Source organism: Anomaloglossus baeobatrachus, chromosome 2 (assembly GCF_048569485.1).
Source record: "Anomaloglossus baeobatrachus isolate aAnoBae1 chromosome 2, aAnoBae1.hap1, whole genome shotgun sequence".
Taxonomy (NCBI): Eukaryota; Metazoa; Chordata; class Amphibia; order Anura; family Aromobatidae; genus Anomaloglossus; species Anomaloglossus baeobatrachus.
In genome coordinates, this window is record NC_134354.1 from 239471613 (window position 1) to 239497053 (window position 25441).

Consider the following 25441-nt stretch of genomic DNA (forward strand, 5'->3'; position numbering starts at 1 on the left):
CACAAAAATATACACATTGTGGCAGAAAAATGCATGTGGGTTTTTTTTTTTTTTTTTTTTCTGTGTTCTTTGTTAAATCGATTCCTGGAAAAGCTAAAAGATTTCTCCAACAAGTGGCATGCTGCTTCTTTTTCCTGCACCCAAAACTGAAAATAAGTAACATGCGCACAGCACTTCAGAGTTCTCCTTTACTTTGCTGGCATAAGGGTAAACATGCAGATTTGGGCAACAAACTGCACTATAAACTGCACCAAATATGGAACAAAAAGCATGCGCACACAGCCTAATTCTGCTCAATCAGTGATACAAATAATATTAATATAAAATAATTTTAATAATTTCATATTAATATTGAGGATAATTAATTTCAGCCTATTGGTTAGGCCCTCCTCCCCAGTCAGAGGCTCTCATTTGGCCCCTCAGAAAAATGAATTGCCCTGGCTTATAATATTGCCCTCTAAACTTTGCATTTGTCACAACGTTCTTCACCTGAATTACTTGTAATAATATCTAAATGTGGATGACTCAGAAAGGTGTGGACAAATAAACCCTTTTTCTTTTCATCTACCTCTTGGATTTCTCTTCAATTGGCCTGCACCGCTTTTATCCATCCCTTGGAAATGTTTCTTATCTGCATTGTGGTTGTCGGAGCGGCCTGATTCTCATGTGCGTCAGTGGTTGTGTCACACAGAACACCTCTAGGTGTGTATGTCCCCAACACTTTCCTGCTATGTTATAAAACCCTATTGCTCTTTACACAACATGATTATATGGCGCACACTATGTACTACATAAATAACCTGTGTGGAGTCATGTGGGTGAGTCAGTTTCTCTGAAGAGTAATTCTAACTACTCCTCCTGCTGACTGATGTGTCCCATCCCAGGGCATCAAAAGTAGTCCTCAGTGTCCTCCAATGCATGAGTAGTTGAAGCCACTAATCTAATCTGGCCTTCTTTGAATGAATGCAGTATTCAGGAAAGTAATTGCCATGTTTTGCTGTAATTCTGAGGCCCTTTAAATTACTTAGGGTTGTCAAAAATTGGCAAGTGATCTGCCATACATGTCTGCCTTTCACCATAGATGCTTGTTTTGCTTTATTTGGTTTTGTGTCCTAAGTCATGTGCTGTTTAAAGTGATTCACTTTAATCCTGAGATTTGTGCTGGGTCCATAGATTGGCATTCACTTTCATAGTTCTCCATGCTTAGATGTGCATGCTTCCATGTTCAGGATAGACTGAGTGGGCAGATGTCATCTTAGATGCAGGGGTACAGAGTTTCTTTAAGAATTTCTCAAATTCTTGTTGTTCGCAAGGCCATTTGTAGCGTTTATCACTACTATGACTTATTTTTTTTGGGTAGGGGGGCTTTACCTGCTATTCTTATCTTGACCACCAGTTAGCTGTCAGTAATGTTTGTTCTTTTGTGTAGTAAAATACTGTCTTCTACAGTTTCCAGCACCACTTCGTTCTCCACCAGAGAAATTTGCATCTGTCTACTCCTGGATTCATCTATCACTCTCAATTCAAGGGTAACATCTATATTCACTGAAGACAGACCTTCCCACTATATTCTGCGGAGGGAGAAGCTAGAGTCAGACATTCCAATGCTAGTTCCATAGAACTTTTAGCACCAACTGTCATCTATGTAATGGGGAAGTCTCTATTCACGGAAAACAGATTTTGCCTGTGAATTGAGAGTTTTGAGAATGCAAGATCAGTTCAGGAGGTAAATGCAGATTTGTGTAATAACATATATATTATAAAGTTTATTATTTTCACGGTTACTATTGCTTTATGGAGGAAAAATTTAGAGAAAATGGCGGTTACACTATTTTCACGCTACATAGATTAGTGTTCTGCATCCAGAGTTTGCTGGCGTGCGAGCTTCTAAACCTCTTACTGAATTTGACTCCTCTAGCTGTCATGCGCTTTTTCTATCTTACTTTATGCCACTTTAGTGCTAATAAATCTAAGTGCAAGGCAGGGCTGCCATAAAATTGCTAAATAGACTTAATTATTTTTGTAAACAAGCTTTCTGAATTTTCAAACTGTGAGGAAATGGGTATGCGCAAAATTGTGAACCAATTTTAGTTACGTTGAAATTTGGACGTATTTTGATAATGTTACCCAGCAATAAAGTTTTCAAAGGATGTTCAGAATGTCATAAAATAATAAAAAAGTATCCTAACCTTAAAGATCCCTACTGCTCCTCCTCTGACGTTGCCAGGACTCCCACATTGTTCTCCTTATATTCTTTGTGGTCTGGATAGACCTATTCAGCCAAATACTGCTGAGGGACCAAGGCATCATTGGAGAGGAGCAAAAGCTGATCGGTATGTTGATTATACTTTTATTATTTTAAAATAATATCAAACTACTGTTAGTAACCTTACACTAACAGATACACTATGGCAAAGGTCTATGAAATGCCCAAGTTAAAGAGGTGGTTCACTACTCTGCAATATTGGCCACATCGCTGTAAAACGGATAGGGAAGGATTCTTATATAATACCTTGTTCAGCCAATTCTGCCTCTGAGCAGCGCTATTGCGGCTCCGTGACCTTTGAGATCTGGTGATATCACATAAACTTCTAGTTGACCCGACATCACTGAGCCCCAACCCCAGTCTCCATGAGTGACTGGGCTATGGGCGGAGTTTCACTGCTCGTCACAGCCCAGCATCGCTCCTGCTTGCGGCGCTCTGCAGTGAAGGAGAGTGTGCGCGAGATGCTGGGCTGTGATGAGCGGTAAAACGCCGCCCACAGTCACTCAGGAAGACTGGGGCCGGGCCCAGTGATGATGGGTCAATTTGAAGTTGACGTGATATCATTGGGTCTCAGGTCATGGAGCCTGGGGGTTACTTTGAATGAGCAGACTGAAATTGCGCCGCTCACAGGCAGAATTGGCTGAACAAGATATTTGACAAAAGCTTTCCCTATCAGTTTTACAGGGATCTGGCCACTATTGCAGAGTAGTGAACCACCCCTTTAAAGGGTTTATCCACTACTTGGTCCATTGAATTAAGTTGTCTTGAAAAAGAAAAGTTCTTTCTAAATATGTGATCCTGCCTGTCTGCATCCTGTGCTGTCCTGTCTTGTCCAGTGGTTTCTCTTTCCGAATGCCAGTCTCCGACGGGACGTCACTCGAGAGACTGTTTAAACTGAGCCTAGAAAGTTTGCGCATGCGTGTCTTTTTGAGACAGTCTCCCAGGCTTTGTCACCGTGAAGGCCAAACAGACCATCACCATAAGCTGACCGGCATATGATCAATACATGCACAGCGCAACTGGGCGAGATTAGATAAATGTTTTTGGAAAAATCTTTCTTTTCAGGCACAGCTCAGTCCAGCAATAGTAAAAAGGTTTTGAACAATCCCCCTTAGGCTGATTTTCTCAATATTTTAATACCTTTTGTCAAGCATGTGCCAGAGCCTGTACCAAAGTAAACTTTCATCTGTATGTAATATTGCTGTATTTTTTTTAAGGCGGAGTTATCGCTGGAATTATTGGAATTCTCATTGCGGCATCAATAATGTATGCCTGCTGGTTTAGGAGAAAAAAAGGGTGAGATTGCGCAATGAAAATATGCTCTACACTTTTTTTAAATATAGAATGTAGAGTTCTCTAAAACAGTTTCCATTTATTCATGTGTGTTTAGAGAGACTTGAACCAGCAATAGAGCAGCAAAGTGTTGCTGGTCATATACAGCTGCTAGATTTATGAACAGGGGGATGCCACTGAGAATTTCAAATTCCCCCCCCCCCCCCCCCCGTGTTTTGCTCATTTTCTTGTTAATAACAATCCATTAAGCCCCTTTAATTCAAAATGTAAGGCCATAAGGTTAATGCTTACAGATTTAATTTTTTCCAAGTAAAAAAATAAGTGCAATATTTACATAATTGTCTGGGACACATAACTGCATACATCAAACATTCAATCAAAGACAATCAAAATATCAAAATAGTATTATGAGCTAAACTTCATGATCATTTTAACAAACAAGAAACAAAGTTTCAAAATGGAGTATAAATGCTCAATTTTATTACAATATATATATATAATTCAATAACAAAAACAAAAACAATCATAGGATAATTACCGGTATATCAAAAACAACAAGGCTGCCAATCCACCAAGTCCAAAAAACAAAATATACTAGCACTCAGTTAGAATTATGTAAGAAATCCCAGGAATTATAATAGTGCTGCTAGAACATATATTGTTCAGAAATCGAATAGCACCACCTAATGATTAGAATTCGATATTACCTCTCTAATAAAATGCAATACAATAAATTAAATAATCATTTTGATAAAGAGAGAGCCAGACAACTTACTTAGTGCTAAGGTATTAGTTGCCTCGACATGTTTTGTGCTTCTACTTCCTCAGGAGGCACCGGTGGCCGGTGCAGTTTCAGTCCCAACTAAGTGTATAGTCAGTGGTGGCTGTAACAGTGCCCCGATGCTGACTGACAGCATTGCATCAGTACATAGCTTGCTGTCAGTCAGTGTCGGGGGCGTAATTGCAATCGCTGTTGAGTATGCACTGAGCCAGGACTGAAGCCACACTCTTATGACTAGAACCTTGAGGCTGCTGGGAGAAATAAAGTTAATTTCCTCCCAATAGTGGAGCTCTGTGTGGTGGCCACAAAGTATCAGAACACTATTAACTTGCAGACTAAAGGCTGCTTTACACGCTACGACATCGCTAAAGCGATGTTGTTGGGGTCACGGAATTCGTGACGCACATCCGGCCCCTTTAGCGACGTCGTTGCGTGTGACACCTATGAGCGATTTTAAATAGTTGCAAAAACGTTCAAAATCGCTAATCTGTGACATGCCCCCCTATTTCCAATTATCGTTGCAGCTACAGGTACGATGTTGTTCGTCGTTCCTGCGGCAGCACACATCGCTATGTGTGACGTCGCAGGAACGAGGAACCTCACCTTACCTGCGGCCGCCCGCAATGAGGAAGGAAGAAGGTGGGCGGCATGTTCTAGCCGCTCATCTCCGCCCCTCCGCTTCTATTGGGCAGCCGCTTAGTGACGTTGCTGTGACGCCGAACGAACCGCCCCCTTAGACAAGCGACGTCGCAGGGACGGTAAGTCCGTGTGACGGGTGCGGGTGATGTTGTGCGCCACAGGCAGCGATTTGCCCGTGTCTCACAACCAATGGGGGCGGGAACGCACGCTAGTGATATCTGTAACAATATCGCAGCGTGTAAGGCGGCCTTAACTCCATAGCTGTGGGTTAATAGCAGTTTTTAGATGAGAGTCCCTTTTAAAGACAAAAATACACCATTTTTTAATTGATACAAAACTCATGAACCACAGATATACTTGTGAGAATGCTGAAGTCTGAATAACCTTGCCACACTGACAGCTTTCTGTTCCCACTGTGCATAGGCAGGAAGCTGCCAATCAGTGATGTTGGCGAAGTTATGCAAAACTCGTGAATAGTGTTGACTTCCTCACAGCATGTTTACTTGTTTTCAAGGGATCACCACCAGCTGAAAAAATGTTGGAATCGTTATGATGCTCTCGGATTAGGTGACAAAACCTGGCTTCTGATTCCCTGTAAATCAAAATACTTAAAAGTCAATTAAGTATTATAAAACATAAAGCGGAAATAAAAAAAAACAGATTTGGATTCTTTAATAGTGGGGAAAAAAATAGAAAATGCTTGTTACTTATACCTTCTACCATAATAAAAACAATCTAAACTACTGTAAATGCTAAACATTGTGTACAATAAAAATGTGCCAAAACTGCCTCTGAAAAATGTGTTGTCCACTATTCAATGACTCCAACTGCTTAAGTGTCACCTGTGACTACACTCTGGAATAGCGCTGTTCAAGTGTATTATTTTTTTTTTTTTTTTTTTTTAAATCTGGGGCACTTTAACAGTTATGGTTGAGTTGTTCAGTAGTGGAAAATCATCCCTTCAAGGCTCAAATACGGTTCTTCAAAATTATAAAACTGATACCCCAAACATTATGAATGTAGTAATTTGTCTGATGCCCCTTCCCAAACTCCACCCTCCCCAAGTCTACTCGTGCCCTAACCAATCAAATGTCATTTATTGCTCTCAAAGTGATTATACAGACCTAATAAACCTTATTAATGTGATCTCTGACAATGATTCAAATAGTGGCCTGGGGTTTACGTTTCTACAAGCGGATTTTTGTTATTTTACTTGTATTCCCCATGGAATAACAATTCTCATGCACTCATAGGCTATGTGCCCATGTGTTTTTTTTTTTTTTTATGCATTTTTCCTTGCTTATTTTAATAAAAGCAAGGAAAAAGCATCCCATCAAAGTCTGAGAATCCGGACTTGCTGTGCACACGCTGCTTTTTTTCTTGCAGATTTTGTTGCTGAAAAAAGAAGCATGTCAATTGCTTTGGCGTTGTTTTTGTCTTTTTTTTTTTTTTTTTGTTTTTTTTTTTTTTTGTTTCTATAATCCACCGCGGTGCTTTATAACTACAGTGATTATAGCGCAGCACTTCACCTCACACACACTGCATACAGCATGGTGTGTGAGGCTCTCCGTAGCTCAGGAACCCGGGGAAGTCATGGTGATAACCCAGGGTTACTATGGCAGCAATCCGGTCCCTTTGATCGCATTACACGGAGGGGGTTAAACAGCCGGAAGCAGCGCGGGGACCGCTCCGGGCAGTGAGAGCAGAACATCAGCCAGAGACTTGGCGGCGCCTGAGCCCCCGCAATCGCCAGGACTAAACACAAAAAAGGCAGAAAAAAGTGAAAAAACACGCAAAAGTAATAAAAATGTGCGATTTTTCAGCAGCTTTTTTTTCTTGCCAAAACATTCTTTGTGTGCAGAAAAGAAGCACACAAAAAAAAGCAATGTGGGCACATAGCCTTACTTAGGAATTGCACGGCACAAATTTGTGTTAGAAGTGGAACAATCAAAGGAAAAGTATAATAGAAAAATGGGCTCCACTTCTACATTTTTTTTTTTTTTTTTTTTTTTTTTTTTTTTTGCCCACTCCTTGATTTGTTTTACAAATACTGAAGTTTTAAATCTCACCAAATATTCCAATGTCTATACGTGTTTACACCTCCAATAAGAAACACACAGGAAGTGCCCAATACAGTTCCAAGAAAACATGCCTGGAAATTTTAGTATCATGGGGAATGCAAGTACTTTCTAAAATAGACCTGTCAGAAGAGTTGCCAGATTATCTTTAAAGGGAATCTGTCACCAGGCTTTTGCCACCTAATCTGAGAGCAGCATAACGTAGGGGCAGAGACCCTGATTCCAGCAATGTGTGACTTATTGGTCTGCTTAGTGTAGTTTTGATAAAATCACTAATCAGCAGTAGATTATCATTACAGGACTACTTAGCGTGCTGCCAGGTAGTCCAGCATATTCATGAGCTCTGTATAACTGCTAGATCTGCAGCAGAGAAAACAGTGATTTTATCACAATGATTGCAAACAGCTCAGTAAGTGACACATCTCTGGAATCAGGGTCTCTGTCTCTACATTATGCAGCTCTCAGATGGTGGAGCAAATACCCGGAGACAGATTCCCTTTTAAAGAGGTGGTCCACTACTTTTACTTTGATGGCCTATCCTTAGGATAGGTCATCAATGTCTGATCGTCCGTGGTCTGATACCCCCACCAATCAGTTGTTCTCTGTGCCGCTGGCAGCAACCTGTGACCGCAAATGGTCGGCTCCACACCATATCCATCTTGTCATAGCGGCCGTGACCGGGTACTGCACGTCAGCCTTTTATCGATTTTGAATGGGAGGCGGATGTGCTGTACCCGGCAGTAGCCACTATCAGAAAACTGGGCAGCTTCGGAACTGGGCAACTTCGGAACCAGGGCTGTGGAGTCGGTAAGCCAAACCTTCGACTCCGACTCCTCAATTTCTCTTGCACCGACTCCGGCTCAGACTCCTAAATATATTGCTTATAGTTAGATGAAAAATTTATTTTAGTACATGAACATGTGTATGTGAACATCAGACATTTAATTATTTTTGATACAATAATCAAGATATTTGGATAGAACATAAAATATATTTTTCTTCATCGTTCCTTATGGGAGACCCAGACCATGGGTGTATAGCTTCTGCCTCCGGAGGACACACAAAGTACTACACTCAAACGTGTAGCTCCTCCCTCCTAGCATATACACCCCCTGGTAGCCAGTGCTAGCCAGTTTCAATGCTTTGTGTTCAGGAGGTCACACACACACATGCATTCTCTGTTTTTTGATTTTTGATTTTTTGGATTTCAAAGATTTGAAAGAAAAGCGGGTCCAATCTGGACTCCCGGCATGTCCCTTCTCACCCCACTGTGTCGGCGGTGCTGTTAAGGTTGACTTTACAAGGCTGGAGCCTTCACATGCCGCGCTCCTTCACCATCCCCTGGGGCTCTGGCTTGAAGTGGGAGCCATCTCGGTTCTCACTGCTTTGCAGGAGACCGGTCTCCATCCGCAGCCCTGTTCAGGATCCTGTCGGACGGAGCGTTTAACCCCCCCCCCCAGGGACCTGGCACCTGCGTCTCAAAAGCTAAGTATTGAGACGTTTTTACCACAGAAAGTGGTCTTTCCAGGGGCCCCTTGTACTTTATTTATTGGGGGGAGTGTGTTATGTGACTGTGGTAACATTTCCGGCCGGTTCTCCAGTTTTCACTGGAGAACCGCGCCGATGGTGCCTGCGCGCTGGCCGCATGTTTAAATCTAGGCCCCGGCTTCGCCTGAGGCCTAGTTTCGGTTTCACTCCCCCTGCATGTCAGTCATGCAGAGGGACAGTGTGGCTCCGCCCAGCGGCTGTTCAGCACAGGGAATGGACACTCCTCACTGAGGAAAGATTCCCTCCCCTGTATACCTCATTTGCCCGCTCTCAGAGTAGGCCCCGCCCCCTCTCCTCGCTCCGGTCGCCATTTTCTCAGCGTTCTCAATGTCTGCATAGGCACAGAGATACCACATTGGGACAAATGGGGGCCTGGGCTGGGGGACTGGAGGGCACAGAAATGTATGTTAAACGGTCTGGCAAGCCACAACCTCCAGTTGTGCAGCTGCTTATATTCTCTGTTTATATACTCTGCTGGGGGTCATTCTGGAGATGCATTCTCTCACAGAGCCCCCACTTCTGCAGCATGTCTCACATCAGAGCAAGGCTGTTCTTAATATGCACTGCATGTAGACTCGTACTGCCTGTACTGAGCACATAGACACAGTGGTCCCTCAGCCTGGAGGCTCGTCAGTGGTCCCTCCAGCTGCTCCGGTGGTGCTGAGCATGCATTAGCCCCCTTCTCAGGGCGCTTCGGCTGCTACGGCTCGCTCAGCAAAGCTCTGAGGATTCTTCATCTCAGACCCCGTCCTCCTAAAATGGAGACGCAGGGTCCCCTGTCCTTCCCCGTCCCGCAGCTCTGATTCACTAGCTGACTCACTGGACGAGGAGGATGTCTTTACTGGGGGCTCGGACGCTACTTAATGTACCATTGATCGGTCCAAAGGTGATGCAGATGCTCATGATTTGATTGCGTCCATTATATTTGTACTGGACCTCAATCCGCCTGTATCAGGGGAGTATCCCCCTCTGGCAGAAAGGCATCAGTATACCTTAAGAGAACAAGGAGTGTGTTCCTTAACCACTCCAGTTTTCAGCCCACTGTGACCAAGCCCAGAGCCTGTCCTGACAGACGCTCCCAAAGCGTGGTTCTGATGACTGTTTCCCCCTTCCACCAGAGGTGGTCAAGGAGTGGGCTTATTCACCAAGGGTGGTCCCTCCGGTGTCTAGTATTTCAGCCCTGATAGTTGTATCAGTGGCTGACGGCACCTCTCTAAGGTTCCCACTGTACATTAATTCTGTACTGGACCTCAATCCGCCAGTATCAGAGGAGCAACCCTCTCTGGCAAAAAGGCACCAGTTACCTTGCCTAAGAGAACAAGGAGTGTGTTCCTTAACCGCTCCAGTTTTCAGGCCACTGTGACCAAGTCTAGGGTCTGCTCTGGCAAACGCTTCCCAAAGCGTGGTTCTGATGACAGTTTTCCCCTTCCACCAGAGGTGGTCAAGGAGTGGGCTCATTCACCAAAGGTGGTCCCTCCGGTGTTTAGACTCTCAGCCCGGACGTTGTATCAGTGGGATGGCTCCTCACTTACGGCTTTGCTGTCCGCCAGGTTGTCCTTCTGGCCAAATCTGTATGGAGACGGCAGGGGCCTCGTTCTCCCCAGCTTTTGCAGCAGTGCGGCTTTCAAAGCCATCTCTGCTTCTCTTGAGGAGATGCATTCCCTCACAGGGACTCTTTGCCCGAAATGGTTACCTTAACTTCCAGACCTCAGTCTTTTCATCCTATGCCATGTCTGCCATGCTGGAGACTCTCACCGCACTGCGGTGGCCTCGGCTAATTTCCTCGCTATCCGCAGGCTCCTGTGGCTTCGGAAGCGGAAGGCGGATGCTTCTAAAGAAGTTCCTTGCTGGGTTCCCTTGTGCTGGGACCAGACTATTCGGGAACAACTGGATGAAATTATTAAGGAAGCTCTTGGCGGGAAGAGTTTCTTCCATGCCACAAACCTAAACCAGGAAACCGGTCCAGGGCAGGAATCAGTCGAGGTTTCGTTCTTTTTGTTCCTCCATCTGATCGTTCTCTAAGCCCTCGGCCTCGTCCACTGGCTCAGCCAAGGATCGTAAACCCAAATGGCGCACGAGAAGACCGCAGGAGATGCTGCCACTAAGTCAGTCTTCTCCTGGCTATCTAGCCACGCCAGCAACATCCTTGGTCGGTGGCAGGCTCTCCCACTTTGGCGACGTATGGTTTTAACACGTCTCCGATCAGTGGGTGCGAGATACCATCTCCCTCGGCTACAGGATAGAATTCTATCCAGCCCGCCAAACAGATTTTTTTCTGTCAACTCCCCCCTGCTCCAAGGCCGCCGCCTTCTCACAGGCTGTAGCATTCTTGCAGGCCACTGGAGTAATTGTACCGGTTCCCGACTGGGAACGGTTCTGAGATTTCTGCTTAAATCTATTCCTAGTACCCGAGGAGGGCGGTGCCTTCCGACCTGGATCTCAAGCTTCTCAAGCATGTTCAGGTGCGGCAGTTTCGCATAGAGTCTCTGCGATCAATCAATGACCCAAGGAGATTCCCTAACATCCATCGACATCAGAGATGCCTATCTGCATGTGCCAATCGCAGTTTCACACCAGCGTTGGCTACGTTTTGCAATCAGAGTGGTCCAATTCGTGGCTCTTCCCTTGGGGTTAGCCACGGCCCCTCGAGTATTCTCAAGGTCGGGGCAGCTGTGATTGCGGTCCTGCACCTCTAGGGGTTGGCAGTGATCCTTTTGTCCTGGACAGCCTTCTAGTCTGGGCTTCATCCAGTGCAGACTGTTAGCGGAGTGCCTCGCTCACTCTCGCCACTCTAACCAATTCGGGTGGTTTGTCATTCTGTCCAAGTCCACTCTGACTTCGACCCAGAAGTTCACATACTCAGGGACGCAATTCGAGACTCTGTCGGCACTTGTGAAGCTGCCCTTAGTCAAACAGCAGTCCCTCCGCTGGCGGTCGACGTCGTTCCATCAGGCACCTAATACAGGTGCTGGATCAGATAATGGTGTCAATGGGAGCGATTCCTTTGCCCAGTTCCATCTGCGTCCTCTGCGGCTGGATATTTTCCGCTGTTGGAACAAGCGGACTTCCACGGGGCGGTGGCTTCGCCACAGACCAGGGGCTCGTTTCAGTGGTGGCTTCGTCCCCTCTGTCTCAGGGACGCTCCTTCCTGGCTCCGTCCCGGGTGATCCTCACCAAGATGCTAGTCTATCCGGCTGGGGAGCAGTATATCTCCACCATGGAGCGCAGGGCACTTGGACTCTGTCCGAATCAGCCCTCTGGATCAATGTGCTGGAAATCAGAGCTGTGTTTCTAGCTCTCTAAGCCTTTCACCATCTGTTGGCGGCCAGGCACATTCGAGTCCAGTCAGACAACGCTACAGCGTTTGCCTATATCAACCTCCAGGGCGGGACACTCAGCCGCCTGGCAATGTTGGAGGTTCCTCGCATTCTTCAGTGGACGGAGGACTCCTAGTCCACCATATCCACAGCCCACATCCCAGACGTGGAAAACTGGGAGGCTGATTGTCTCAGCCGTCAAACCGTGGCTCCACGATCCTCAGGTTTTTGCAGCAGACGCACTGGTTCAAGTTTGGTCCCAGCTTCGTCTGTCTTACGTGTTTCACCCTCTAGTTCTTGCCCAGAGTCCTGCGCAAGATCAGAAAGGAGGGCCGTCGGGTCATTCTCATTGCTCCAGACTGACCCAGGCAAGCTTGGTACCCTGACCTGCTCCGTCTGTCCGTAGAGGTGCCATGGCATCTCCCGGACTGTCCAGACCTTCTCTCGCGAGGTCCGTCCTTCCGCCAGAACCTGCGGCTCTCAGATTGACGGCGTGGCGTTTGAGTCATGGATCTTGTCGACTTCTGGTATCCCTCCTGAAGTCATCTCCACTATGACTCGAGCTCGGAAGTATCCTTTGGCCTTTTGGCCTTGCCGACCCTCCTGTCCCTTCTACAGTCCGGTCTGCAGCTAGAACTATCCCTCAATTCCCTTAAGGGACAGGTCTCGGCTCTATCAGTGTTGTGCCAGCGGCGTATCGCCCGGCTGGCCCAGGTGCGCTCCTTCATGCAGGGCGTATCTCACATCATTCCGCCTTACCGGCGGCCCTTGGAGCCCTGGGACCTTAATTCGGTCCTCACTGCTTCCGGAAACCCCCCTTTGAGCCTCTTAGGGAGGTTTCTTAGTTTAGGTTTTCACAGAAAGTGGTCTTTCTAGTGGCCATAACTTCCCTCAAGAGAGTCTCTGTTTTGGCTGCACTCTCTTCGGAGTCCTCCCTTCATCAAGACAAGGTGGTTCTCCGTCCAACTCCGGACTTTCTCCCTAAGGTGGTTGCTGTTCCACCTTAACCGGGGCATTTTCCCTGCCTTCCTTTTGTCCGGCTCCTGTTCATCGCTTTGAAAGGGCGTTGTATACTCTGGATCTGGTGCGGGCGCTCCGGATCTATGTGTCACGCACCGCTGTTCTTAGGCGGTGCACCTTTCTTTTGTGCTGACTGCTGGTCAGCGTAAGGGCCTTTCGGCTTTTAAGCAGACCCTGGCTCGTTGGTTTAGGTCGGCCATTTCCGATGCCTACCAGTGTACTCGGGTGCCTCTCCCGCCGGGGATCAAGGCACACTTGACCAGAGCTGTCGGTGCCTCTTGGGCTTTCGGGCCCAGGCTACGGCTCAGCGGGTCTGTCAGACTGCCACTTGGACTAGTCTGCATACCTTTTCGAAGCACTACCAAGTGCATGCTCTTTATTCGGCAGATGCGAGCTTGGGCGGACGCATCCTTCAGGCGGCTGTCGCCCATTTGTGAAGTTAGGTTTCGCCTACTTCTCAGTTTTTCTGTTTATTCCCACCCATGGACTGCTTTAGAACGTCCCATGGTCTGGGTCTCCCATAAGGAACGATGAAGAAAAAGAGAATTTTGTTACTTACCGTAAATTCTTTTTCTTATAGTTCCGACATGGGAGACCCAGCACCCTCCCTGTTGCCTGTTGGCAGGTTTCTTGTTCCGTGTGTTATCACCGGTTGTTGTGGACAGTGGTTCCGGTTATTCCGGGTTTTGCTCTGTCTCTACTTGTGGGTGGATGTCCTCCTTCAGCTTTTGCACTAAACTGGCTAGGACTGGCTACCAGGGGGTGTATATGCTAGGAGGGAGGAGCTACACGTTTGAGTGTAGTACTTTGTGTGTCCTCCGGAGGCAGAAGCTATACACCCATGGTCTGGGTCTCCCATGTCGGAACTATAAGAAAAATAATTTACGGTAAGTAACAAAATTCTCTTTATTGGAATACAACTTTAGAACACAAAAATCTAATAAATTGTAAATCTGTAATACAATATGTAATATACAGTAGATTACATATATCGTGTATGTGTGTGTATATGTATGTGTATATATATATATATATATACATATATATATATATATATATATATATAAATATATACACACACACACGATATATATGTAATCTACTGTATATTACATATTGTATTACATATTTACAATTTATTAGTTTTTTGTGTTCTAAAGTTGTATTCCAATAAATATTTTATGTTCTATCCAAATATCTTGATTATTGTATCATAAAAATAACTAAATGTCTGATGTTCACATTGTACTACAATAAATTTTTCACTTAAATATAAGCATTATACTAAATATTATTTAGTAAAATATTCAGCACATTCTGCATTGCACTACTGTCCCCAATTTATTATATATTCTAGGAGTCGGAGTCGGTGCATTTTATACCGACTGCGACTCCACCAAAATGAGCTCCGACTCCACGACTCCGACTCCACAGCCCTGTTCGGAACTGAGCATTTTCGGCTGCCTGCTGCTGCCACCTCCACCACCAAAAGCAGCTGATCAGCAGGGGTGCGGGGTGTATGACCCCAGTTGATCAAACATTGATGGCCTAAGGATAGGCCATGAATGTAAAAGTAGTGGACAACCCCTTTTAAATGCTTTCTAGATGAATAATTTGTGAATATGTAATTACATTAACATATACTTTTATACTATTGTTTTTTTTCCCGTTCCTACTCTCAAATTTGTGCAGAGAATATATAGCTCCAGCTGGAAAGAAAGCAGACAGTGATGCATCAAGTAGCCAACAGCCTCCTATAGCGCAGTATGATATGAAGCAGCTAGAAGCCCAGGTAGAGCGTTAAGTGTCGGTACTCACCACCGCATCAGGACAACCGTTCAGTGTCCCGAGTTCATTGTGCATCGTTCAGTGTCGTCCTGCCTGCTGTGTACTAACATCGCTTTGAAGTTGGCTTTTCTTTAATGTAGATGTGCACCGTGTGACAGAGGATCCTAATATAAAGGGATCCGGTCAGTTGACTCATGCTGCCTAAACCACAGCATGAATCCGATCCTGGGTGCACGATTGCAGCCAGGTATTTAAAACTCTAAAACGCTTAGACGTTTTGAAGAAAATATATTTTAAAAATCTGGCTGGGATCTATAGGGAGACAAGATATGGGTTTGCCACCGCCCCCAGGTTCCCTTTAAGGACTTTTTAACTATTTGATATTATGCAACAAAGTTACCAGTTTTTATAAGGCTACTTTTTATCAGTACTGAAGACCATTTGTCATTAACCTTTTAACAGTGCAGAGCGCATTTATCAAAAGAAATGCTGTGCATAAAGTGTAATAGAACCGTGACGCTATAAATGTGCGCCCCTAGTCTTTGTGCTGCTGGAATGTGTTGTCTATTAAAGGGGTTGTTGATATTTTTGCTCACTTGGATAACAATATTTTCAACTATTGTATATATTGTCAAATCCCATTTAGTAAAAATGATCATTTTCAGGCAAAGAAAACAAATATTTTCTGTAGAAAATATTTGCATGTACACATTGTTAGATACTTTAGATTCCAACCAGTAAGCTGCATACCGCTGATCTGGATTGTTTTCTTACCAGTATATCTTTTGCTGAAAATTATGGTGGTTTGTCAGCGGATACACCACTGAAATTATGTAAACAACAAAAAATACAAAACCCTAATACTCCAACCCCTTTAAATGTCTTGACGTTTTACATGTTACATGTTCGTTTTTATCTGTATCGTAAGTTTTAAAACATTTTACAACAGATTTTCCTATTGCTATTTGTCTAGCCACCCTGGCCATCTTGTGAGCTGTCATCTTACCTTATTCTTCCATTTAGATGTTGGGTAATACACATCAGTCTTAAAGTTGATCAAAACAAGTAGTTTCTATTCTGCTGGAATAATTTAACATTTTTGCGAATGATTTATCCATGAAAAAACTTTCTCCTGAAGATTGTTCATCCTGTGCCAAGTGTCATTATATATAAAGCCTAGTTTGTGAATGACTTTAGTGACTAATAGGAACCAATTTCTGGCCACTTCAAATCTTCTTTGTTTTTCTTGGCTTGTACTTATTAATTCCATGTGGCCACTATATAAAAACTGTGTGGTTTCCTGGATGGTATTGATATGTATGAAGTTAGAGAACCTGTCATCACGATGATGCATGTATAAGTAAAGGTATGGCCATAATGGCTGTGTTTATACAGATTCAATAGATTCCTTCAATGAAGAAATCCGTAGCTGGGTTGTAGTTTAATCAGTGTTTGCAGTTTGGGATTCATAATCTTTCGTTGCATTGACGGTGGATGGGGTCTTAGGCTCTGCCCAGTCCCCCCTGCCTGCTTCTGGTGTCTGTATTTTCCTCCTGTTTTAAAGTTTGATCTGCCACGAGCAGCACTTGTGCAGATTACTATCCTGGTGGTCTACAGTAAAATTGTGTCAGGGAGATGCATGCACATGTGCCGCAACTGACACCATTTTTCTGAAGACCGTCGGGAGATCAGACTGCGCCAGTGCCTCCATTGGCGCTATTTTCCTGAAGAGATCAGTGATCAACCTGCGCAAGTGCTGCCTGCGGCTAGGATGGTGCCTGTGTGAACAATAAGATGGACAACAGAGGCTGGAGCAGGGCTGTGGCAGAGCTGTAGACCCCACCCATAGTCCCACCCCAATGTAGCGAAAGCTTATAAAACCCAAACTTCAAATGCTAATTAAACACCAACCAGGATGTACATGCCATTTTGGCCATACTTTTTATTTTAACATGCTAAATTGTGTTGACCGGTTCTCTTCAAATTCTTAATTGGTATCTAGACATGTTGTAATTAATAGGTTGTTTGAAGTCAGATGTGTCCACCCAATTTAAAGTAATCTTGAGGCTAAATTCATGCCGTCTGAACCATGGGCATCCTGAATCAGATGCTGGCTGCATCTTTGCAGTTCCCTGGCACCTTCTCCTCGCCCTTTTCCCATAAGCTGACACATAGGGAGAGACCTCTCAGCCCAGGGAGTGGGACATAGTTTTAAGAACTGCCTACAAACTGTCTTCTCTGAAATACCGCAGTATTAACATGTCACTGCAATAATGCAGCCAATATCGATTTGACTGCATTGTTCCCCCAACTACAGTCACCAAGAGCCATCAACAATGTATGTTTTCAGGATTTCCCTAATATTGAATAAATGATAGAATTGTCACCTGGGCAATACTAAGAAATTCCTGAAAACCGGACATGATTATCTCCTGTTGCTAAAACACTCCTAGTGAAACATAAACACACAACCTAATAAATGACATTTCCTGAAATCAGTGTCTCGCCTACATCTCATGCTGCCCTTAGATTACATGGCAAAAACCTGCTGACAGATTCCCTTTAAACTCTTGGCTTATTTTTGACCTTTTGTAGCTTATTTTAATTTAGTATTTTAAAGAATATAATATAACAAATCATAGGCATGGCTTCACAAAATAAACCTAGACTACACACTGATTGTGGTGTTGAAGGCACTCCCCAAGTTATTTTTCTACATAATCTGAGAGCAGCACAATATAGAGACAAAGACCCTAATTCCAGTGATGTCACGTACTCGGCTGCTTGCTGTAGATTTGATAATTTCACTTATCAAAAGGAGACACTACAGGGCTAGTAAACCTGCTGCCATATACTCCTCCATATTCATGGGCTCTATAAAACCCCGCCCCCCACCTCTGGTAGCTTTCTGTCTATACACATTGAACACATAATGATTGGTGTGAACGGGGTTCTACAGAGTCAAGCATTCAGGTAACTGGTGTAGGTCTGTAGCAGTCAAATGACCTTATTAATCATCAGTTTGTTGCGCCTTATTAGTCGCTGCACCTTGCTGTGGCACGTGTAGCAATCGCTCACGGTGAACTGAGAAGTGAGGGGCACCCAAGCTAGGAAGCTGGGTTGCCAACCGTCCAGAAATTCTGGGACCTTCCATAAAAATAGGGCACTTTTTTGCAGTGTCCATAAAAATAAAAAGAAATAAAACATCAGTGTATTTTTTTTTTTTTTTTAAGCTGAAGAACCTTGAACAGATTATTTTGACTGTAAATAGCTGTTTACAGTGAATGTAGCCGATGTCTTCATAAGAATTGTTGTCTGTAGACTTGTATCACTTGGTTATACTGATTTTATTATGGTTCTCCAATGTGTCTGTAAAAAATATGGTTGGTTAGTTATGTTTTGCTAAGCTGTCCAGAAAAAACTAAAAGTCAAGTTGACAGCCGTGTTGGGAAGCTACCAAAATGGACAGTTACCTACCTGCTATACTTGCAGAAATATGATGAAAACCACCTCCCCTTGGGTCCAATGGACCCTCGCGGCTAAAGTTTAAAATGAGCGAAAATGGTACAGTAAGTGACACATCGCTGGAATCGGGGTTTCTGCTCACACATGAGGTAGAAAAAGCCTGGTGACAGATTTCGTTTTAATAGTGGTACTGTAATGTAAAGCATGTGTTTTATGAGCAGACCTGCTCTGGTATTATGCAATGTCTCTAGTGGTGACAAAATTCCTAACTTAAGCCTTTGCTTAACACTAGAAGTTCCAGAAATTTTGAGCTCCCCCCTGAAGTCTCGAAAGAGGGTCAAATGACCCTTAAGGTGGTGTCACACACCGCAACGGCGACAACGATGTCGCTGCTAAGTCACCATTTTCTGTGACGTAGCAGCGACGTCCCGTCGCTGTCGCTGTGTGTGACATCCAGCAACGACCTGGCCCCTGCTGTGAGGTCGCCGGTCGTTGCTGAATATCCTGCTTTATTTTTTGAACGTTGCTCTCCCGCTGTGACGCACACATCGCTGTGTGTGACAGCGAGAGAGCGACGAACTAAAGCGAGCAGAGAGCAGGGATTCTGCTTCTGGCAGCCTGCGGTAAGCTGTAACCAAGGTAAACATCGGGTAACCAAGCGAAGTGCTTCGCTGGTTACCCGATATTTACCTTAGTTACTAGCGTCCGCCGCTCTCAGGCTGCCAGTGCGGCTCCCTGCACTCGTAGCCAGAGTACACATCGGGTAAATAAGCAAAGGTTTGTTTATTAACCCGATGTGTACTCTGGCTAGGAGTGCAGGGAGCCAGTGCTAAGCGGTGTGCGCTGGTAACCAAGGTAAATATCAGGTAACCAGCGAAGGGCTTTGCTTGGTTACCCGATATTTACCTTAGTTACCAAGCGCAGCATCGCTTCCACGCGTTGCTGGGGGCTGGACACTGCCTGTTTGATAGCTCACCAGCGACCATGTAACGACGCAGTAACGATCCTGATAAGGTCAGGTCGTTGTCATGATCGCTGGAGCGTCGCTAAAGTGTGACCCTAGCTTTAGTCCAAACTGAATAGAACTAACTAGAAACTAAATGGCTAAACAATGGAAAACAACAACCTCCTGTGGTGCAACAGTAATGGCCTGAATTACAGAACAAAAGATGGTGATTTATAGGATGTTAGCTAAAATCTTTCAGGTCATTCAACCCGTCTCTGGGTTCCAAAGGTAGAAATGTTAAATGACCCCTCTCTGGACCTTCTAGTGTTAAAAGATCCCAATTAATGACAAACTAGGCCATTTTATAAAGGTTTTTGTTTTTGTCTCCATTGTTTTTGCTTCAAAATACTCCTAATAATTTCATGTTTTTAATGCATTTTTCTCTTACTTTAGGAAACACATTAATTATCTTCACTATGTCCGTTATGGCATTTGTGATAAATCTTGGCATCTGAAGTATCGCAAAGCCTACAACCCACCCTGTATGCTTGAGGATAATGTTGCCGTGAAGCTTTGCTCCTTTAGACTTCTCCAGACGTGCCTTTGGACTGCATAGTTTAACCCAACCTGCTTAACTTAAATGCTCATGAAAGTCTGACTTCATTCTTCAGTTGCAAGTAGAGCAGGATTGATGTACTCCAATCTTTTTCCTTACTAAAGACTTGTTTTATGATTGCAAACTTTGCACATGGGAATGGATAAATATATGAAGACTGTGAATATATTTTTTTTTCTCTATTGCTTGGTTTATCAGTTTAAGGTATAAATAAGGGTATAAGATTATAAACTAGTTATATTTTTATAAAAAAAAATTAAAAAAACTAAAATATATTTTTATTTTTTTTTGGTTATTCTTAAGGGATTTACTACTGAAAGTTTTCTAGTAATTATGTTGGAATGTTACTGCTTACAGCAGCGTGGCTCAGTGCTTAGCACTGGGGTCTTGGGTTAAAGCCCACCTAGGATAATCTGTGCCAGGAGTTTGGAAGTGGGAGAATACCGAAGTAAACACTGGGAATACATACAAAGACACACTGATGGGAAAATTAGGTTGTGAACCCTTATGGGGACAGTGATTGTTTTTATAAAGCACTCTTAAATTATATTGTTGTCTGTAAACAAGTGAAATAAATATATTCTTGCAGCTTCCTAAATACATAAGTGCCACATGGACATTCTGCATCCCTATGTGAGAGGTGGACAAACTGCTGTAGACTTGTCACATAACAAAACCATTTTGATGGCCCTGAAAGTAAGAACTTTATATAAGACTTTAAAATAGCGTAGTCTATAAATTGAGAGACTGTAGTGAATTTTTAGCGAAACTGGTTACCCATGAAAACTAATAAAGTATAAGGGTATACTGTCGCTGATTTACTAAAGCTGCTTAACTTTTGCTTGCTAAGATCTGATATATCTTTAGACTGTCTTAAGGCCGCTTTACATGCTACGACATCGCTCGAGCGATCTCGGAGTCACGGAATTTGTGACGCACGTCCGTCCGCTTTAGCGATGTCGTTGTGTGTGACCCCTATGAGCGATTTTGCATCGTCGCAAAATCGCTAATTGGTGACATGCCCTCCTATTCCCAATTATTGTTGCTGCTGCGTGTACGATGTAGTTCGTCGTTCCTGCGGCAGCACACATCGCTATGTGTGACACCGCAGGAACGAGGAACCTCGCCTTACCTGCGGCCGTCGGCAATGCGGAAGGAAGGAGGTGGGCGGGATGTTACGTTCCGCTCATCTCCGCCCCTCCGCTTCTATTGGGCGGACGCTTAGTGACGTCGCTGTGATGCCGAACGAACTTCCCCCTTAGAAAGGAGGCGGTTCGCCGGTCACAGCAATGTCGCTAAGCAGGTAAGTAGTGTGACGGGTCTGAGCGATGTTGTGCACCACGGGCAGCGATTTGCCCGTGTCGCACAACCGATGGGGGCGGGTACCCACGCTAGCGATATCAGTAATATCGCAGCATGTAAAGCGACCTTTAGGCTCTGATTTGTCAAGCACATTGATGTTAATGTTGGTCTTGATGAAGAGGCATGTTTTTTTTAAGCAATAAAGTTCTTATTAGATTTTTCACTAACAGGGTAAACATTTACATTTAAAACATGATAATGAATTTAAAACATGACAATGACGAGGAGGCATGTTGACGTCAGCAGTCCGAAGTAATTAAGAGACGCGTGCCTCCGCGCACCTCATCCCAAATCTTATCCCAAAAACGAGTAAGATTTCTGGAGTAAAGCTCGCCACTGTTCATCATCAGAATTAGATGAACTTTGCCGTCACTACCCTATTCTGCCTCTGTCATGCCCAATATTGGTATATCTGGGAAAGAATTGCCACTTTTCATAAACACCAAAAATTGCTGTGTTTCCTCAACTTCAAAAAAATTTTGTGACTTATCAAAATTTTTTACTCCAGATGTCTGGGAACACACTTTTGAATCAGAGCCTTGGGCCCCAGTTTATCAGCGCACCTTCACACCATTTTTGCTCAGTTCTGACAAATTTAGAGAGAAAGGTTGACACTCATGTGGGTGTCAATTTATGATGAGCAGTGATGATACTTTTATTCCATAAATTTTATTCCAGTCCATGATTTGAGGATAGATGCACGCTTCTTGTCAGATGTGCTAGTTTTAATCGAGGAATGCACCTTTTATTCATTCCTCTCGCGTTCCACCTCACCCCTTTATCAACACTGACCTTATTTTTTACAGTTTTAGTTGGCTTATTTTGGTCTACTAAGTTTTAACAATTTTTGGTACAATTCCTGTGCAGGGGTTCACAATTTAGCCATGTCCACTTCTCTTTCCGATAGACCACATCTCATTGTCAAGCATGGAAAATTGTTTGTAGACCAAGGCTTAAAAAAATGTAGTTCAAAGTATAATTTAGCCAAATTTTTGGTGCAAGCAGTTTGGTAAATCAGCCCCACTGAGTTTAAAGCAGTACTTCATCTGGAAGAGAGGAGCGCAAGATTCTAGATCTCTAGTAGGCAAAATATTAACTTGAAGGTTACCGTTTGGGATTATTTGGGTACAATTTGAAAAAATGTTTTTCTTCAGGTGCAAAATTTGCATTTTGATTTATATCCCTTATATTTTCTTATCAGTGTACAGTGGCCCTTAGAATACAGAATGTTTTTGCAGCATTATTTAAGCCAATTCTAATCCTGTAGGCCATAAATATTGGTGTTTCTCATTACCGAGAGGGTTTGTCATGCTGTTTGTGTTGACAATAGTTGTAACTAGAACACTGGTATCATTCAATTCTTCCATTAATAGATTATAGTTATTTTTAAGAGAAAATCGGGACCTTCTTATGGTAAACTTGCACTATTAAAAGTAGGGTGGATCTGCTAAGAGATCCTCATATGTATTTGGATTTACTAAGGGTGTCTTATTCTGATAATCATTATTCTAGATTTATTCCCTTAAGTCACAATTTTAAAGAACAGATTAATTTCAGTGGTGAATTATTCTGAGCATCTGAATTCCTTCTGATTTAAGATTCTTGAAGTGTATGTCTCATAAATTGAAAAAAATACTATATACCACATTGTGAATATATTTATAATTTGTATAGTATTTATTGTCGCTTTCCCGGAGTTCTCCTTTGTCCTCTTTAGGTTGTCCATATAGCCTCTTCAGTCCAGAATCCATCTAGTATAAACTTGTAAAGGAGAAGCAGGGAAGTTTGTATTGTTTTATCTTTTCAAAATCTGTTAGATTGATTTTGTAAGATCGGAGAGCAGTATCTGGGTCATCTGATAAGTCAGAGTGGAGACATTAATTTCTATTTTCAAACCAGAAATATCAAATTTGCTCAAGCTTGGAATGAGGAAATTCTACCTCTAAATGATGCTGCAGAAGGAAAGAAAAAAATAATAAACACTGGATTTGGTATTTTTAGTGGTATTGGGCTCTATACTGTGAGTAGGTGAAGTGTTAATTCTCAGAATAATCCTTTACAAATTGCTGCCATCAACTTTCTTCCTCTAAATCTGTGTGTATGTACTGTAGTGTATGCGCTAATATACTCACCTAGCGCTGTTCTGTTCCTCTTCTGACTAAAGTCACCGCTCTTCAGATGAGCCAGCTCACTCTGCGTGAGCTGGAAGTTTATTTTACAATGTAAGTCTATGGAACCTCGTTCTGATGCCTTACATGGTAGTAGCCTCTTCCAGGTCTCACAGAGCCTGTGTGACCCAAAGGGTCTAAAAAAGTGTGTCCTTCAAAAGAGGAGAGCAGCAGCAATGGATACCAGAGAAGGTGGCCATGGGTGAGTATATTAACATACTAACCCTACACTACATATATATATATATATATATATATATATATATATATATATATATATATATATATATATATATATATATATATATATATATATATATATATATATATTATACACACACATACTGGCTTAAATGAAAAAAGTTCATGGGAGGGCTTCTTTAAAAATGAGCTTCTAATCTTTTTATGAATTTAATTGAATGTTGCATGGTTAACTAGGTTGTAATTAAAAGAAAAAATATATTGGTTGTAAAAATGTAAATTCACATGGGCATTCTGCATTTTGAACAGCTAAAGATGACATTGATTTTCATGCCAATGTAAATTTATTGTACATTTACATATTTTTTTTCTTCCTAAATGAATGAATATATAATAAAGCTAATATTTTACTAAAATGAACTATTTTTTATTACCAAATTCATAAATAACTTATTTCTGAGATTTGTGTAGTCATAATGTCTGTCATATACACTCTTCTTCCATTGGTGCTCTAATGCAGACTACATTTATCATCGTGTCTTTGGCTCTGGAGGAGGGAAGGAGGCTCCTTATTACATTGCACTTGCTCAACTTTGCAAGGTGAGGAGAGAAGTTCTGTTAGGCTTTACACTATGGGTGCCATCTTCTATCATACACATGAGATGGCTTTGTTCGATCGTTCAGCTGGTAACTATCTCAACTGGCACTCTCACACAGAAGTGCTTGTCTGGTGGTGGCTCCCTCATAAAGCACACACATGACTGACCATGGCTTAGTTCCTTAAAATAACAAAAAGATCAGCAGATGTATAATTGGTTCACCTTACAATCAGTTGTCTGGGGCCCCCATACACATTACAGTCAGCAAGTTCAGTAGACAATAGTCTAATATACATGGGGAGGCTTTATTTATTTATTTTTTTTCCTAGTGAGCGCATACTGCTCGCGGGCGGTTAAGGACGAGGTGGGCAAGCTAGAGCCATCTTTGGCTCTACCGAGGCTGGTAAAAGGGTGGTGGTGGAAGGGAAGGGTGATGAAGTTGGTCTTTGAAGAAATGCATTGGGAGGCTGGAGCTCAAAATATTTGTTGATTTTTCTAAGAGATGTTATTCTGAGGTATCTCACTAAAAATAACCTCACACCCAACATCTTGTGTTTGAGGCATCGGTCCTACAAATCTGATCCGCTTCTATAAAGGGGTAAATTCCAGACTGGACCAGGGTAAGGGTCTGTGTACATAGACCAACTAGCTTCATGATACGACCGCTGATTGGTAAACTTTTAGTGATTGGCAGTCTATAAATGCCTATTTACAAAGTAAATTATGTGCACTGCGCAATCTATTTTTCCTATGGAACAGAAGTCCATATGTAAGATTGCCAATTGGCACTGGTACAATGGTTACTCTAGTTATTATTGGGTCAGATTGCTGTCCAATTGCACATGGACATTACGTTAATTGAACATACTCATCTGAACGAGTGCAATTTGTGTTAAACTGGAATTTAATCTCAGCTGCTAAATGTGCTTTTCTAGGAGTCATTACAAACTCTGACTTTGATCTCTACTTATGTGGTAGCGTTATTTGTCTACTGGTTATTACTTACTCTTCATTATAAAATACCTATAGAGCAGATTCTACCTCAAACTATTAACAAAAACTCTGACCGGGTTCTGTTGCCACCTATTGTAAATGGTAGAAGTGCAGTTGTTTTTCAATATAGTTAATATATACCCAACTATGCATGATACAATTTGCAAACTATTATCCTTCTCAGCAGAGAATGCCTTTCTCCATTAATTTTAAGCCATGCCTGACCTCCTTTTTCAGAAAAAAAAAATTAAAAAATAAAGCTAAAATCTCCTTTCTCAATACACCCTCCAGGACAGCACTATGGGAGGTAGACTCTTACCCCCCCCTTCATCACTCTAATAGGGACTGGAACATAAAGAGG

At 43.0% G+C, this 25441-nt stretch overlaps 1 protein-coding gene across 8 annotated transcripts in view; it reads left to right on the top strand.

The window, feature by feature from the left end:
• Positions 1 to 23904, top strand: part of LOC142291292 (complement component receptor 1-like protein) — a 99201-nt gene extending 75297 nt beyond the window's left edge. For 5 of the 8 annotated variants that reach the window (XM_075335719.1, XM_075335718.1, XM_075335720.1 and 2 more), the window contains 3 exons: positions 3484 to 3562; positions 14635 to 14734; positions 19595 to 23904. In XM_075335719.1, coding sequence (XP_075191834.1) covers positions 3484 to 3562; positions 14635 to 14734; positions 19595 to 19606 — 191 coding nt within the window. In that variant the 3' untranslated portion in view covers positions 19607 to 23904. The remainder of the gene's footprint in view (positions 1 to 3483; positions 3563 to 14634; positions 14735 to 19594) is intronic. The other 3 variants (XM_075335723.1, XM_075335725.1, XM_075335722.1) reach the window with 1 other exon arrangement.
• Positions 23905 to 25441: the final 1537 nt, after the last annotated feature.